The sequence below is a fragment of the Mizuhopecten yessoensis genome, unplaced genomic scaffold (assembly GCF_002113885.1).
Source record: "Mizuhopecten yessoensis strain PY_sf001 unplaced genomic scaffold, ASM211388v2 scaffold8123, whole genome shotgun sequence".
Taxonomy (NCBI): Eukaryota; Metazoa; Mollusca; class Bivalvia; order Pectinida; family Pectinidae; genus Mizuhopecten; species Mizuhopecten yessoensis.
In genome coordinates this window covers 272,236-287,860 of record NW_018407390.1, presented here as the reverse complement: position 1 = coordinate 287,860, position 15,625 = coordinate 272,236, and the positions used below count along the sequence as shown (strand labels likewise).

General features: G+C 33.8%; 1 protein-coding gene across 1 annotated transcript in view; it reads left to right on the top strand.

The window, feature by feature from the left end:
- Positions 1 to 50: 50 nt before the first annotated feature.
- LOC110454966 overlaps positions 51 to 15,625 on the top strand; it is a 37,780-nt gene continuing 22,205 nt past the window's right edge. Inside the window, exons 1-12 of the mRNA XM_021504808.1 lie at positions 51 to 134; positions 2,741 to 2,822; positions 4,351 to 4,469; positions 5,008 to 5,981; positions 6,623 to 6,651; positions 7,970 to 8,041; positions 8,597 to 8,719; positions 11,201 to 11,323; positions 11,633 to 11,707; positions 12,007 to 12,137; positions 12,949 to 13,035; positions 14,959 to 15,048. Coding sequence (XP_021360483.1) covers positions 2,786 to 2,822; positions 4,351 to 4,469; positions 5,008 to 5,981; positions 6,623 to 6,651; positions 7,970 to 8,041; positions 8,597 to 8,719; positions 11,201 to 11,323; positions 11,633 to 11,707; positions 12,007 to 12,137; positions 12,949 to 13,035; positions 14,959 to 15,048 — 1,860 coding nt within the window. The 5' untranslated portion in view covers positions 51 to 134; positions 2,741 to 2,785. The remainder of the gene's footprint in view (positions 135 to 2,740; positions 2,823 to 4,350; positions 4,470 to 5,007; positions 5,982 to 6,622; positions 6,652 to 7,969; positions 8,042 to 8,596; positions 8,720 to 11,200; positions 11,324 to 11,632; positions 11,708 to 12,006; positions 12,138 to 12,948; positions 13,036 to 14,958; positions 15,049 to 15,625) is intronic.

Here is a 15,625-nt window from a genome sequence, read left to right as displayed (position 1 = left end):
CCGGATCTAGCTTTTAGGCGTTTTGATTGGACAAAAGTTAATCATGACTCTATTTATAGTACAGGGAAATACTGTGGAAAAACCTATGCTAGTTTCAGTTTCAAGACGTTAGAAGTTACTGGTGCCCAAGGATGGTACGTTTTGACAAAAATGAATTATATCATTCACACATTTTAAAACATTGTTTTTTTTCGGTAAATTACAAATCTATCTCATATAGGCTAGTATTAATGTAAATATGAACATATTGACTTAATAATAAAGTATTAGGAGGTGAAATGTTGAGTTGCATGGAGGAAATAAAAAAAATATCTATTGAACTATATGATTTTAATGCTGATGAAAAATATAAACCGAGAACAATTATATATGCAATCTCAAACGATCATTGGTTGTGAAATTCAGATTTATAGAAGTATACAGTAGCCTATATTATATATTACACTTTATATGTGATGCACTTTCAGTTTGTTGGGTTGACTTTGGGGAATTCGAATGTGTCATCATTATTATTTCATTTATCAATAGTATGACTTAATTGCAGATTGGATGTAATACCCTTAAAAGTACTTTTGCATCTAAGCAAGTTTTTTTTAATATTTTAACGTTATGAAACAAGGATATAAGTGTAACAAGAAAGAGAATAGTGTGCTTCCACCAGGGATCGAACCCTCGATCTCCAGGTTCCCAGTCAGACGCTCTACCACTGAGCTAAAGGGAAATTCCCTCTAGTTTGAAGCTAGAAGGCGTTAATCCTATGTACAATTGAACCCTGCCACACTGCTCCCCCTTTTTAAATGTGTTTGCCCTCGAACACCACAACCCAGGTTCTAACTCCCTGTCACCACACCGACGGCCACAGACCATTTGTAACAGGAAAGAGTATAGTGTGCTTCCACCGGGGATCGAACCCTCGATCTCCAGGTTCATCAGTCGGACGCTCTACCACTGAGCTAAAGGGAAATTCCTTAATCCTATGTACAATTAAACCCTGCCACATAAGTATCCCCTCCCCCCCCNCTCCCCACCATCCCCTGCCATCTTAAAGGTGCTATTTAGTCAAATGACAATCTGAAAATCGAGGTGCTGATGTAACAGGAGAAAGAGAAAATGTAACAGCCAGACCGGGGGTTCAAAACTCTTGGCTGAAGCTTTACCAATTTAGCTACCTGGTTGCCGATCGACCCGGTCCAGTTCTGCTAACCTCCTCCCTCCTTTTTCTAAGTCTTCACCCCCAGAGACACAGCTATTTGCATCCCAAGTTCGGTTATCCCCTTTTTAAGCATATTCCCAATGCTTGAAACAAGGGTTGCATGGCAAACTTGTCAATATTGTAACAGATCAGTTCTGAAAAGAGTAAAAGTAATGGCCAGACAAGGATTCGAGCCCGGGACCTTCCAAACTCTAGACGGATCGCGATGCTCTAACAATTGAGCTACCTGGATGCCGAAGATCGACCCAGTCTAGATCTGCTACACTGAAAATATATATCTAACGAAAATTAATGTATGTTCATAAGAAGCATAAACTATATTATCATGAACAATTTTGTGACTAGATTAAAAAAAACACCATACTTCACTAAATTGTCCTTTTAAAACAGCCCGGTCAGTTAAAATGTATGCAGATGTTAGATATATTATTACCTGTTAACTTTGATATATTATAACCAGTGTATGTTGTGACCTAATTAAGCCTGAGTGTGACGTACCCCTCCCACAGGTTATTGTTTCTGGAACATATAAACAGCAGATATATAACTGTTATTACATGGGTGTATATGAACAATAAGTTAAAGTAAAAAGTCATTATTGAGCCTAGCACAAAACAGATGTGTAGGACATGAAGGAATGGCTATAACACTATAGCATTCAGGTATGTGTACCATGTGTTGGAGATGAAGAAATTCGAAAGGCTATAAACACTAGTTATGACCATAACCGTGTGTAGGTTTATTGATTGATGGGGCTTTTAAAAATAATGTCCTTGTTCCTGTTATTATTAAGCCTTAGACAAAAAACATGCATATAGGGCATTGGGGAATAACTAACACTTGAAAGCAAATTAAGTCAGACCTATAAAGAAAGATTAATAAAATCTATTACCTGTTACTGAGCGAGATCGGGTTATCTCAGTCGATGGTTAAGATTCTGTAACAACATCCCAACTGAGGCGTAAGCCGAGGTTGGGATGTTACAGAATCTTAGCCCGAGACTGAGATATCCCGATCTTGCTCAGTTACAGGTAATTGATTTTTTTTCTCGCACCTTTTAGTTCGAAAAAGACTCAATTTTGCTAAAAACTACAAGTATCCCGCCTTGAGCCTCAAGTGATAATGACCTCTTCACTACTTAAACTACAGTAGTATAAAAACGTAGTCCGTCCTTACATAGATTACAACATATTTCATAGTGTTGATTATATTTTATCTACAACATCAAATATCTTACAACATCAAAACTATACATATAACTACAAAACAGAACATTTATAATGCAAATTGTCTATTTCAAGCAGTTAACGTGCGGATAAATACATCGCAGTGTAAAAATTCCGCGAAATGTAGTGTAAAGGTACAAGACAGATTGGACGAGATAGAAAAATCTAGCATGGGGTATGACGTTGGATATATCTGTCTGAGGTGCGAGAAAATATTTGTATATTTTGTTTTATCCGATTATGAACTTATATTTCATTCACTTTTTGTTCATAAAATCAATTTTCTTTCTGTTATTTATAGAAAAGCTTGAACTGATTAAGAAGAAAACCACTTTAGCATGCTAATATGACACATTATCAAGCAGTAAATGGAATAGGTGAAGGTAGGTATATACTTAAACTTCCTTCTCACTTTTGTTGATGTATTTGAGATAGTTTGCAGACTTAAGTTTAGAATGTTATTTAAGAAAAGTATTAAATGTATTTTAGAGTGACATCATATATATAATCCAGCTCAATATTCTAAGCACATACCAGTTACAGTTTGACAGTTTCTAAACGATTATTTGTTTACCCTGTGTCAGATTCAGTCCAAGCTCATTTACATATCAAATCGGTGTGTGTATTTATTTAACATCAATTTTATTTTTGTATTGACTTTGAAACTATTTGATACTTCTTAGAATAAGTAAGTGGAGATTTTTGTAAGATATTCATTGTATTAATTAATCCCACTAAACGTCCCAGCATGCCAGGCTGAGATATTTGTTAGTCCCCAACCATTACTACAGCGACATATCTGGGAGCTTTATTTCCATTTAGACAGGCAGTCAGTCCATCTTTGTGTCATGTTGTCCAGGGTATATCTTATGTATACTCTGTCACCTGAACTTGTCAAATTCAGCTACCTGCATGGTCGCCGAAGATCAACCCAGTCGTGTTCTGCTGCATTTCTCCCTCCTTTTTCTAAGTCTCTGCCACTGTAGACATACCCTATTTTCAACCAAGGGTTGGTATCCCCTTGCCAAGATTTCACTTAGTACATGTGCTTGATAGAAGGGTTAGCAAGCTTGCCAAATTTGTAATAGAAATAGAAATGCACAGCCAGATCAGGGTATCTGAGAGCCTCTAAACTCTAGATGGATGCTCTAGATCTACCAATTGAGCAACTTGGTTGCAGACAATTATCCCAGTCCAATTCTGCTACACTGAAATCAGGTTTTATGCCCACTATGAACAGAGTTATGGCCCTTTGTTCATTTCGCAACACATTTTATGGGACATATCTCATATACCCTATCACGTACAGTTGCTGACTTTGTGACTTCATGTATTGAAATGGGATCTCACAACTTAGTTTCCAATCGCTGTCTGGAGATTGGGAAACTACAGATTTATCATAATGTCTTTCCTCATTCAAAATAAAAAAGAACATATTCTATGTTCCCCAAGATGTTTCCTATAAATGATAAAAGCCCAATGTTCAGCCTGACCATCGGAGGTTCAGAAAAGTCCCTGTCTAATATTAAGAATTAATAAGAAGAAAGTGTTCTTGACTTGACTTATGATTTAAAAAATAAAGTGAGTCGGACACTAAAAATTCTTCTTTGGAAATCTATCTCTGGTATGTTGTTTCACGAGAACCAAACATGCTTTTAGGAATAGTTTCAGTAAATGGTTTTACTGTCTGTTCAGGTGATACTTTCCAGTCAGGTGTTACCTAATGCATGTTTTCAATAAGGTTTATCAGTTTGAAAAGAAATAAGGCATTTGTTCTAACATTGAAAATGTACATATAAATGAGTGTTGCAACGTTCGGACAATGTTAATACATGTCTCATTAAATGAATGTGTTTTATTAAATAAATGTTAGTACATGTTTTACTCTCAATTATTTTGTCTGTTGTATAGATCACAGGAAAATCGGCCAGCCTCAACCTGAACGAGTAGCTATGGACCACAGCCATACAATTCATTCCAGTCCTTCTGGTGGCGATACACACACAATGATGACAACAATTTTAAAAGAGGTGATTTAGTGTAGTGAAGAGCCAAAATATTTACACCTTTTTTAATATTTGTTAAGAAGCTGATGTCACCTTTATTTCAGTTCAACTCTTCTGTTTTAATTTTTACGCAGTACATCTTTATTTGCCAGGATAAACACCATTTTCCAAATAAGCCTGGCCCTTTAAACGTGTTTTCTGTTCAAAACAATGACATATACCCTTTTATAGCAGTCTTGCCTATTTTTTTTCCGTTGTTGTACATTAGTTACGAAATTATCAAATACCCACACTTTAATTTAGATAGAATAGACCCTAACTGTCCCTAAATGCATGAAGAGATATTTGGGAAAATCAGACAAACTTTCATTTCATTGGGAAAAATTGCCTAGTAATGAAATTGTTCAAAGTCGTTTATTTTTTCAGCATGTGATACAATTGTAATCAATGATTTTGATCAATTTATGATATTATTCCACATGTGTTTATAGGATTCCTACAAGTATATCAGTGTTTTTGGGATCCTCATATCACAGTATTGTCTATAAACCTGTGGTTTCAGGTCCGAGATATCAAGCAGTCCTTACTGAAGATAGACCATCTACAAACCACAATTCTTAGTGTACAGCAAAGTCTTGGTGGCCTCAACGAAAGGGTAGAACAGGTATCAACCACTCTATTGCAGTCACACGAACAAGTGAACCACCACCGACAAGGGAGACAAACGGAGGAGGTGGTGGATAATACCGTGAGAAATCAGGTGAATGAAACACTCCCATCCTCTGTACAGGCTTCAAGGTCAAATTCCAAGGTTGACGGCAGTTTTTCAGGTGCTGAGGAAATAAAAGACGAACATAAACCTGAAAGAAACCGTGACAACAGGGATACACATCCTGTTGTAACAGAAACAAGTTTTATCAGACGACAGTCTTCCACACAAGATACAAGACCCAGTGCTGACAGAAGTACACCTGTATTGCCCAGTGGAGATTCAATGCAGATGAACTCTCCTGCTACCAGAGGATTACCAGTGGAAAGATCCCTCTCCAGTACCTCTCAACAAGAAACACAGTTCAACGGAAATACCAGCGTGGAGCCACAACCAAATATCAATTTTGATGCTTTCAAGATCAAAATTACACCACGAAAAAAAGACAACAGGTTCAAATATCATAAAATGTCCCCATCAGATTTAGAGAGAACTCCATCACCTGTGACGCCAGTAAGAACAGAAGAACCACCTGTGACGCCAGAAAGAACAGAAGAACCACAGAGCATGGACGACCTTGACCCTGTGACCTCCTTACAATCACAGGAAGAGGAAGAAGTTGTTCAAGAGTCTGATCAACCAAGATCTATGACAGACACAGTCCAGCCGATACAGGGTACAGAATCAGAACAAGCAGAAACTGAAAGCCCTTCCCAAGAGATGGAGTCTGAATTGGGTAATGGTGAAAGGGATGACACGGAAACACCAGTCAAGGTGACCGAGGAAATAGCAACAGCCACCGTTAAACCAATAATTGCAGCAATAAGGTAAAATTTAAGTTTTATTTAACAAACAGTCTGATATTGAGATTTACTGAAAGTATATGGAATTTATAATATCAATTAGCCTGTCATATATTAAAGAAATCAGAGAAGCACACATTTTGAATACAAAGTTATTAAGTAATATTGTATCAATTTGGTATTTTTCTGTTATTTATTATAAAATTATTGAAGTTCCTTACATTCTATGAAGGATGTTCTCTCAGATGTTTGTGTCATATTTGTTTAGCATTGTGTATGTTTGGAGACAGCTATCGTATCAAAGATAATTGAAAACAGTTACTCTATCTTCTAATCTTTTTTTAATATCGTCATATAACATTGATTTCTTTTATCGCAAAAAAACGTAGATAGCTGTAGTCCTGGTAATGATTTCCTAAAATAAAAATGCACTTCAACTTTGCTATTTTATCTTAAGACACATCAGTTTTAAGACATGAAACTGATTTAAGCTTTGTATGAAAACAAAATGAAATTTACTGTCACAAGAAAGTTTTCTGTAATCAGGGTTTTGTAAAATGTGTGAATATAATGCCCTAGTACTGGTATGATCGATAGTAACCTATATAAACTCTACTTTAATTTATTACACTACTTACAAATCATTCTCATTTTGTTTGTTTCAGTGAAACTGTTGAAGAAGGAGCTGAAAATGGTAACTATATAAATGCAGACTCAGTTTCATAGTGAGCTGGTGGAAAAAATAGTAATTCCATTATAGTGGTAATATAAAAAACAGTAGCTAATTTCTTCAAAATGGGTAATTTGAGATATATGTACTCTGTCATGTAAGAAGGGTGTTTTATTATCAGTTTTCCTTTATGAAAAATCTTTTGAAAACTATTTAAACCTTAAAAAAAAAATTCAATCAACCTACCCTATTTTATTTGGGAAATGCTAGTGGAAACACAAGTATTTTGTTTTTAGACCTGATCTGTTGAGGCTAAAATCTTTATTCAAGCAGTGTTCTTGGTTTGAGATTAGTGGATCACTTTATTCGAGCAGTGTTCTTGGTTTGAGATTACTGGATCACTTTATTTGAGCAGTGTTCTTGGTTTGAGATTACTGGATCACTTTATTCGAGCAGTGTTCTTGGTTTGAGATTACTGGATCACTTTATTCGAGCAGTGTTCTTGGTTTGAGATTACTGGATCACTTTATTCGAGCAGTGTTCTTGGTTTGAGATTACTGGATCACTTTATTCGAGCAGTGTTCTTGGTTTGAGATTACTGGATCACTTTATTCGAGCAGTGTTCTTGGTTTGAGATTACTGGATCACTTTATTCGAGCAGTGTTCTTGGTTTGAGATTACTGGATCACTTTATTCGAGCAGTGTTCTTGGTTTGAGATTACTGGATCACTTTATTCGAGCAGTGTTCTTGGTTTGAGATTACTGGATCACTTTATTCGAGCAGTGTTCTTGGTTTGAGATTACTGGATCACTTTATTCGAGCAGTGTTCTTGGTTTGAGATTACTGGATCACTTTATTCGAGCAGTGTTCTTGGTTTGAGATTACTGGATCACTTTATTCGAGCAGTGTTCTTGGTTTGAGATTACTGGATCACTTTATTCGAGCAGTGTTCTTGGTTTGAGATTACTGGATCACTTTATTCGAGCAGTGTTCTTGGTTTGAGATTACTGGATCACTTTATTCGAGCAGTGTTCTTGGTTTGAGATTACTGGATCACTTTATTCGAGCAGTGTTCTTGGTTTGAGATTACTGGATCACTTTATTCGAGCAGTGTTCTTGGTTTGAGATTACTGGATCACTTTATTCGAGCAGTGTTCTTGGTTTGAGATTACTGGATCACTTTATTCGAGCAGTGTTCTTGGTTTGAGATTACTGGATCACTTTATTCGAGCAGTGTTCTTGGTTTGAGATTACTGGATCGCTAATGGGGTACTTAGTTATAAATTATTGAAAATTATGTAAAATAAAATTATTTGCAAAATAACAAATCTTATCTTACAGAAGCATCTGATGGCCCCCTTCCCAAAGAAAGGCAGTTTTTGGAAAGTCTAACCCTGAAAGAGGCACAGAGAGGTAAACTATCATCTTTTAACAGGAGAATTTCATTTAGATTTGGTAGAGAGGTAAGGAGCATAGAAAATTAAGAAAGTTTTATATAATTAGAATCTGCCTGCAAAAAGAAATTGTCTAGAAACTTAATCGTTTAGGCTTAATAGGGGCCATAGAAAACTAATGTATTTTCACATATTTTTGTGTCGGAATTTGTTTTACTTAAGTAATAATTACAATTCTTTATACAAAAACATTCTTGGGATAAATTGCAGAGAAACTTAATTATTAGGTCACTGGTTTTTTTACCTCTTGAAAAAATCAAATATAAATTCATGTTTTTGATTTGATGCATTTCAACTTAATTGTTTAGACTTAATAAGGGCTATAGAAAACTAACATATTTTCACACATTTTTGTTAAGGATTTTTTTTACTTAAGTAATAATTTCAAGTCTGTATACAAAATAATTTTTGGGATAAATTGTTAAGAAACGTAGCTATTGGGTTACTGTTTTTTTTTTACTCTTTTAAAATTCTTCAACTGCAACTTCAAGTTATTTAATATGATGTGTTTCAGCTGCTGAATGTCGAGACCCTAAATCTGATGGAGCAGATACAATAATATGTATTGACACCTCCGAGAGCATGAGAGGAGCCCCCATACAGCAAGCCAAATATTTCGTCAACAGTTTCTTAGAAGGTACAAATGTTAATGTTAATACAATGTACAAATGTTAATGTTAATACAACGTACAAATGTTAATGTTAATACAACGTACAAATGTTAATGTTAATACAACGTACAAATGTTAATGTTAATACAACGTACAAATGTTAATGTTGATACAAAGCACAAATGTTAATGTAAATACAATGTACAAATGTCAATGTTAATACAACGTACAAATGTTAATGTTAATACAACGTACAAATGTTAATGTTAATACAATGTACAAATGTTAATGTTGATACAAAGTACAAATTTTAATGTAAATACAACGTACAAATGTTAATGTTAATGCAACATACAAATGTTAATGTTGATACAACGTACAAATGTCAATGTTAATACAACGTACAAATGATAATGTTAATACAATGTACAAATGTTAATGTTAATACAAAGTACAAATGTTAACGTTAATACAACGTACAAATGTTAAAGTTAATACAACGTACAAATGTTAATGTAAATACAAAGTACAAATGTTAACGTTAAAACAACGTACAAATGTTAATGTTAATACAAAGTACAAATGTTAATGTTAATACAACGTACGAATGTTAATGTTAATACAACGTACAAATGTCAATGTTAATACAACGTACAAATGTCAATGTTAATACAACGTACAAATGTCAATGTTAATACAACGTACAAATGATAATGTTAATACAATGTACAAATGTTAATGTAAATACAACGTACAAATGTTAATGTTAATGCAACATACAAATGTTAATGTTGATACAACGTACAAATGTTAATGTTAATACAAAGTACAAATGTTAATGTTAATACAATGTACAAATGTTAATGTAAATACAACGTACAAATGTTAATGTTAATGCAACATACAAATGTTAATGTTAATACAACGTACAAATGCTAATGTTAATACAATGTACAAATGTTAATGTAAATACAACGTACAAATGTTAATGTTAATGCAACATACAAATGTTAATGTTGATACAACGTACAAATGTTAATGTAAATACAAAGTACAAATGTTAACGTTAAAACAACGTACAAATGTTAATGTTAATACAATGTACAAATGTTAATGTAAATACAACGTACAAATGTTAATGTTAATGCAACATACAAATGTTAATGTTAATACAACATACAAATGTTAATGTTAATACAACGTACAAATGTCAATGTTAATACAACGTACAAATGTCAATGTTAATACAACGTACAAATGTTAATGTAAATACAATGTACAAATGTCAATGTTAATACACCGTACAAATGTTAATGTTAATACAACGTACTTAATACAACGTACAAATGTCAATGTTAATACAACGTACAAATGTCAATGTTAATACAACGTACAAATGTTAATGTTAATACATCGTACAAATGTTAATGTTAATACAACGTACGAATGTTAATGTTAATACAACGTACAAATGTCAATGTTAATACAACGTACAAATGATAATGTTAATACAATGTACAAATGTTAATGTTGATACAAAGTACAAATGTTAATGTTGATACAAAGTACAAATGTCAATGTTGATACAAAGTACAAATGTTAATGTAAGTACAACGTACAAATGTTAATGTTAATGCAACATACAAATGTTAATGTTAATACAACGTACAAATGCTAATGTTAATACAATGTACAAATGTTAATGTAAATACAACGTACAAATGTTAATGTTAATGCAACATACAAATGTTAATGTTGATACAACGTACAAATGTCAATGTTAATACAACGTACAAATGTTAATGTTAATACAAAGTACAAATGTTAACGTTAATACAACGTACAAATGTTAAAGTTAATACAACGTACAAATGTTAATGTAAATACAAAGTACAAATGTTAACGTTAAAACAACGTACAAATGTTAATGTTAATACAACGCACAAATGTTAATGTTAATACAATGTACAAATGTTAATGTTGATACAAAGTACAAATGTTAATGTTGATACAAAGTACAAATGTCAATGTTGATACAAAGTACAAATGTTAATGTTGATACAAAGTACAAATGTCAATGTTGATACAAAGTACAAATGTTAATGTTGATACAAAGTACAAATGTCAATGTTGATACAAAGTACAAATGTTAATGTAGATACAACGTACAAATGTTAATGTTAATACATCGTACAAATGTTAATGTTAATACAATGTACAAATGTTAATGTTAATACAATGTACAAATTTTAATGTTAATACAAAGTACAAATGTTAATGTTGATACAACGTACAAATGTCAATGTTAATACAACGTACAAATGATAATGTTAATACAATGTACAAATGTTAATGTTGATACAACTGATCAAAATATCTTTAGTTCCAATAAAGGAAACCAAAATTTAATCAATAAATCACGAAATTAGATACTCAATTTTAAGTTTAAAGCAACTGTGTGCTAATGTGACATCGTAGAATACACACGATATTTCTGTGTGCACTAGGTGTTGAGGAATGTGCTGTTGACCACGCTTTGGAGGAGAACATCGCCATAGTTACCTTTGGTAAAGTTACAGCAGTAGCACAGCATCTTACTAACGACTACTCAAAAATCAGGGACATCCTCGGTAAGTCGGTTTTATTTTAATCAATACTAGAACATGTGTGTTTCTGGTTAATCCGTTTTATTGTGTTCATAAATTTATTATCCTGATTCTTACCATTGCGTTATTCTAACGTTTAATATCAATCAGATTCTGATAATAGTCTGAAAGTTTCTGATACTTTTCAAGCTCATCAGAACTTTGAACCATTCAGTAAAATAATTGCAGCATAATGTTTTGTCGTAAATCCACCTGAAATATACATTACCTGTGTGATATCATATTGTTATATACATGTAATATTAAATATTTTTATATCTATTTTGACTTCAGAGGAGCTAGAGATCGAGGGGGCCAGTCCCATAATGACAGGCTTGGTGCTCTGTATGAGTGCGATCTATATAAGAGGTAACTTATAAAGTTTATACTATTTTAATTAATCATATAAACCTTTCTTTTACTTTAATTTTGTCTGACAAATAGTTTTGAATCCTCTGTATCATTATATAAGGGTGTAGATGCTTTACATATTACAAGGTATCGGTGAATACAGACAGGGTTAGGATTGGGTTTAATAGGAGGGGTACCCAGACACTTGTAAATTTTGACTACCTGTTAGTCTATGAATCTTAATCCAATTTGGTTCAGAACTGTTAAATATGTGTATCTTAATCTTTTTGTAAAACTCAGCTATTTTTGTCATATAGGTGGTGTGGTGTCATTCCGTAACAGAAAGATCATGCCTCGTATTATACTGGTATCGGACGGCCATGTGACAGACTCGAGGATAATGGACGGGCCAGATGTAGCCCATCCCAATGGAATGAGTGAATCAGAGGTAAGACCATGTTATAACACAGTTAATGATGAGGAACTTGGACAGAGATGGTTATAATGCTACTATGGGTAGATTTAGATATTTTATTTGGTGTAAACTCTAATAGGGACCATTTTATTACACATTTAATGATGAGGAACTTGGACAGAGATGGTTATATAATGCTACTATGGGTAGATTTAGATATTTTATTTATTATAAACCCTAATATGGATGCAATTTAATTCTAGACGGTTAATTGTGCACGAGTGTCACTATTGTGCTGTTTATAGATGTTATAAACAAATTTAACTACAGGTGAAATTTTGAAAGCTTTCCTTATACTTATACAACTTGATTCCCTTTCTAATCAATCTATCCAGTAAATAACAGGTACTAGTTAACTTATCAATACACAGTATTATTTGATAATAACTTACAGCTGACCATGGCAGGTAGTCATAGCTCAATGAAAGTTTAACAATAAGAACATCTTACATGTATAAGATGTTGTGTGTTGTAATTGGTTTCAAATCTTCAATGTCACCAGCCGAATCCATCCTTCCTCGATTGTTTTGAACTCTTATTGAGATCACTGATATGAGGGGATGTCAACAGTGCTGAAAAGTCAAATTATTGAGAAAATTGAATGTAGGTATAGATACCTAAATATGTGTTTAGTTTATGGCATTCCTTAACTTGAACTTGTTAACTGGTAGAAAGCTTTTTTAAACCTGATATATTTTAGCTGTACATCTTTATGGTAGTTTTATATATCAGTATCATTTACTGCTTTCAGTGCAGTGATTTCATCTGATTTTTTTTTTTAAAGGCTAAGCAACAGCTCATAGAGTTTTCTGATAGACTGAAGAATGAACATCGCAAAGTCACCTGTATACCTGTGGGTGATGCTGATATGGTGAGTGCCATCATTTTGTACCTTCATGTTATAATACCATAATATAAATAACTTTATGATTACTGTGTCTATCCATACACATCCATTTGTAAACAGTTTTAACTTTCTGATTACTGCCTGTCTGTCCTGTCTTCGATACTCCAGGGGTTTTGCTGACTTCATTATGCTCTTATTGAAGGTATGCGGCTATTTATTTGATTGGTCCCAGGTAAAAAACTTGACCATTTGTTAGGCTGATACATTTCTTTGAAGATTACAGAGGAGCAACACCCAAATTCAAAGCCAGTCAATTTTACCATTACGGGGCTGACAGATTCGTTTGATGTACATCAAAGGATCGTACTTCTCTTCTTGTCTCAAGGTGGCTCACACTGAGCCTTCCATTTCACTATGACATATTCCAGGGGTGCAGAGAGCGAAAGTGAGCGTAACCACTGGAGTATCAAGGATGACATCATTGTGGCCATATAAACAATGCGTAGATATCATGTATGTTCCAATACTTTTGTGATCGTGTATTTGAGGTACCCTGTGAATACAACTTTTTCAGAAAACAGAATGTGATGAAGGATGATAGTAAGTCTGTGTGTAGGGCCATTTGCTTTGTGTAAGGTTATAGAGGGAGTTTTGATACGACAGTGAAAAATAGTGAAACTTGGCAGAGTGCAGGGAGGCACTGTAGTCTAGTGGTAAGACTCCTGGCTTGTGACCAAAGGGTTGCGGGTCCGAGTCACGTCACAGCACTGTGTTGTATCTTTGAGCAAGATGCTTTACTCCGCTTGTTCCAGTCTACTCAGCTGTAAATGAGTACGTAGTTGGGAAGTGCTAGAATTGTTGAATGCTAGCTGTGACCGCCAAAATGGCAGCACCAGCTGTATGCTCCCCAGGGAGTTGAGAAAGATATTGGCTGGTTGCAAAGGCCCTATAACTACGGATAATAATTTGTGAACCCCTTTGAGACGACTTACAAACTAGGTTGTGATGAAGCAGAATATAAGAACCTCAAATTATTATTATTATAGTGCAAGTGTCACCAATATCTTTTCTTTCTGAAGTGAATATTTCCACTGCAACTTAATATAAAAGGATAATAGAGAATTCTCAGTTAAAAAAAATTACAACATGGAATTCCTTATTAGAGATTCTACATTAGGGAATTTCCTATTCGAGATTCTGCAATAGGGAATTCCCTATTAGAGATTCTGTAATAGGGAATTCCCTGTTAAAAAAATCTACAAAAGGGAATCCTCCATTATTATTTTTTTACAGTAGAGAACCCCTTGTAAAATGTTCTGCAATAACGAATTCACACTCTATAGGTCTACATCAAGAAATTCTCTGTTAAAGTTTATACTGTAGAAAGTCCTCAGTTAAAAGTTTTACAATAGGAAATCCCATTAAAAAACTCTACTATGGAAACCCCAGTTAACATTTCTACAATAGGGAATCTCCCATTTTAAGTCCTACAATAGAGACTGCAATAGGGAATATCCTATTTAAAGTTGTACAATAGGGAATCCCCTGTCTCAGGTTCCATACTAGGGAATCCCCTGTGTTAATTTCCATGTCACAATCACTTATAGTTGGCAGCTGGATTACCTTAACAGTGACTTGTGTTTGAAAGTTGTTTAAATAGTGTTTGAAAGTTGTTTAATTAGTGTTTGAAAGTTGTTTAAGCAGTGTTTGAAAGTTGTTTAAGCAGTGTTTGAAAGAAAGAGGTGAGATTGATAACACAGGACTACTTTCACTTTTGATATTTTATCATCGTGTAACAGGCAGTTCTGGAGAATTTGTGGTTTAAAAGAACTCAGAGAAGCAATAGTCATTTGAGCACAGCTTTGGTGAAGTAAATACTTTGAAGTAATATACAAAACAGAATTTCATTCAAAAAACATTTTTTTTAATGAATCTTTCAATTTTCAGAATGTCCTAGAAAATTTGGCCAACACAACAGGAGGTGAGATTGCCAAGGTGGAGGAAGCAAGGCAACTAAGTAAACAGTTTCTCTTGGACGTAAGTTGAACATTTACAAGTCCATATGAATGCCATATTTCACTTAAAATTGCATTGTCCTGCACAGAAGCCTGTAGGACACTTCTGTAAATACTTTTCTGCAAAGATGATATGAAATTGAACTGGAACTACAATAAAACAAATGCTTATTAAAAGTGTAATTAAACAATCGAAAGAGAGATATCACTGTTAAGTTTGTGATATATTTCAGTGACACAGCCCTTTAATAAAATTTGTGTCACAACATTACAGCAAGACAGCACTACATATTGTATAATAAACTCACCGTTACCTCACTGTTGTCGACGTCATACCATTAGTCTTCGACTACTACTGATGCTAATTCTACTGGTACAGACCTCCCGCTCTGTAGCATGGGGGCTGAATTTTCCTGGGTGATGTTTCCATAACATCTGTGATATATGATATATCAGTAAAACAACACTATAATAACATCTGTGATATATGATACATCAGTAAAACAACTCTATAATAACATCTGTGATATATGATACATCAGTAAAACAACACTATAATAACATCTGTGATATATGATACATCAGTAAAACAACACTAT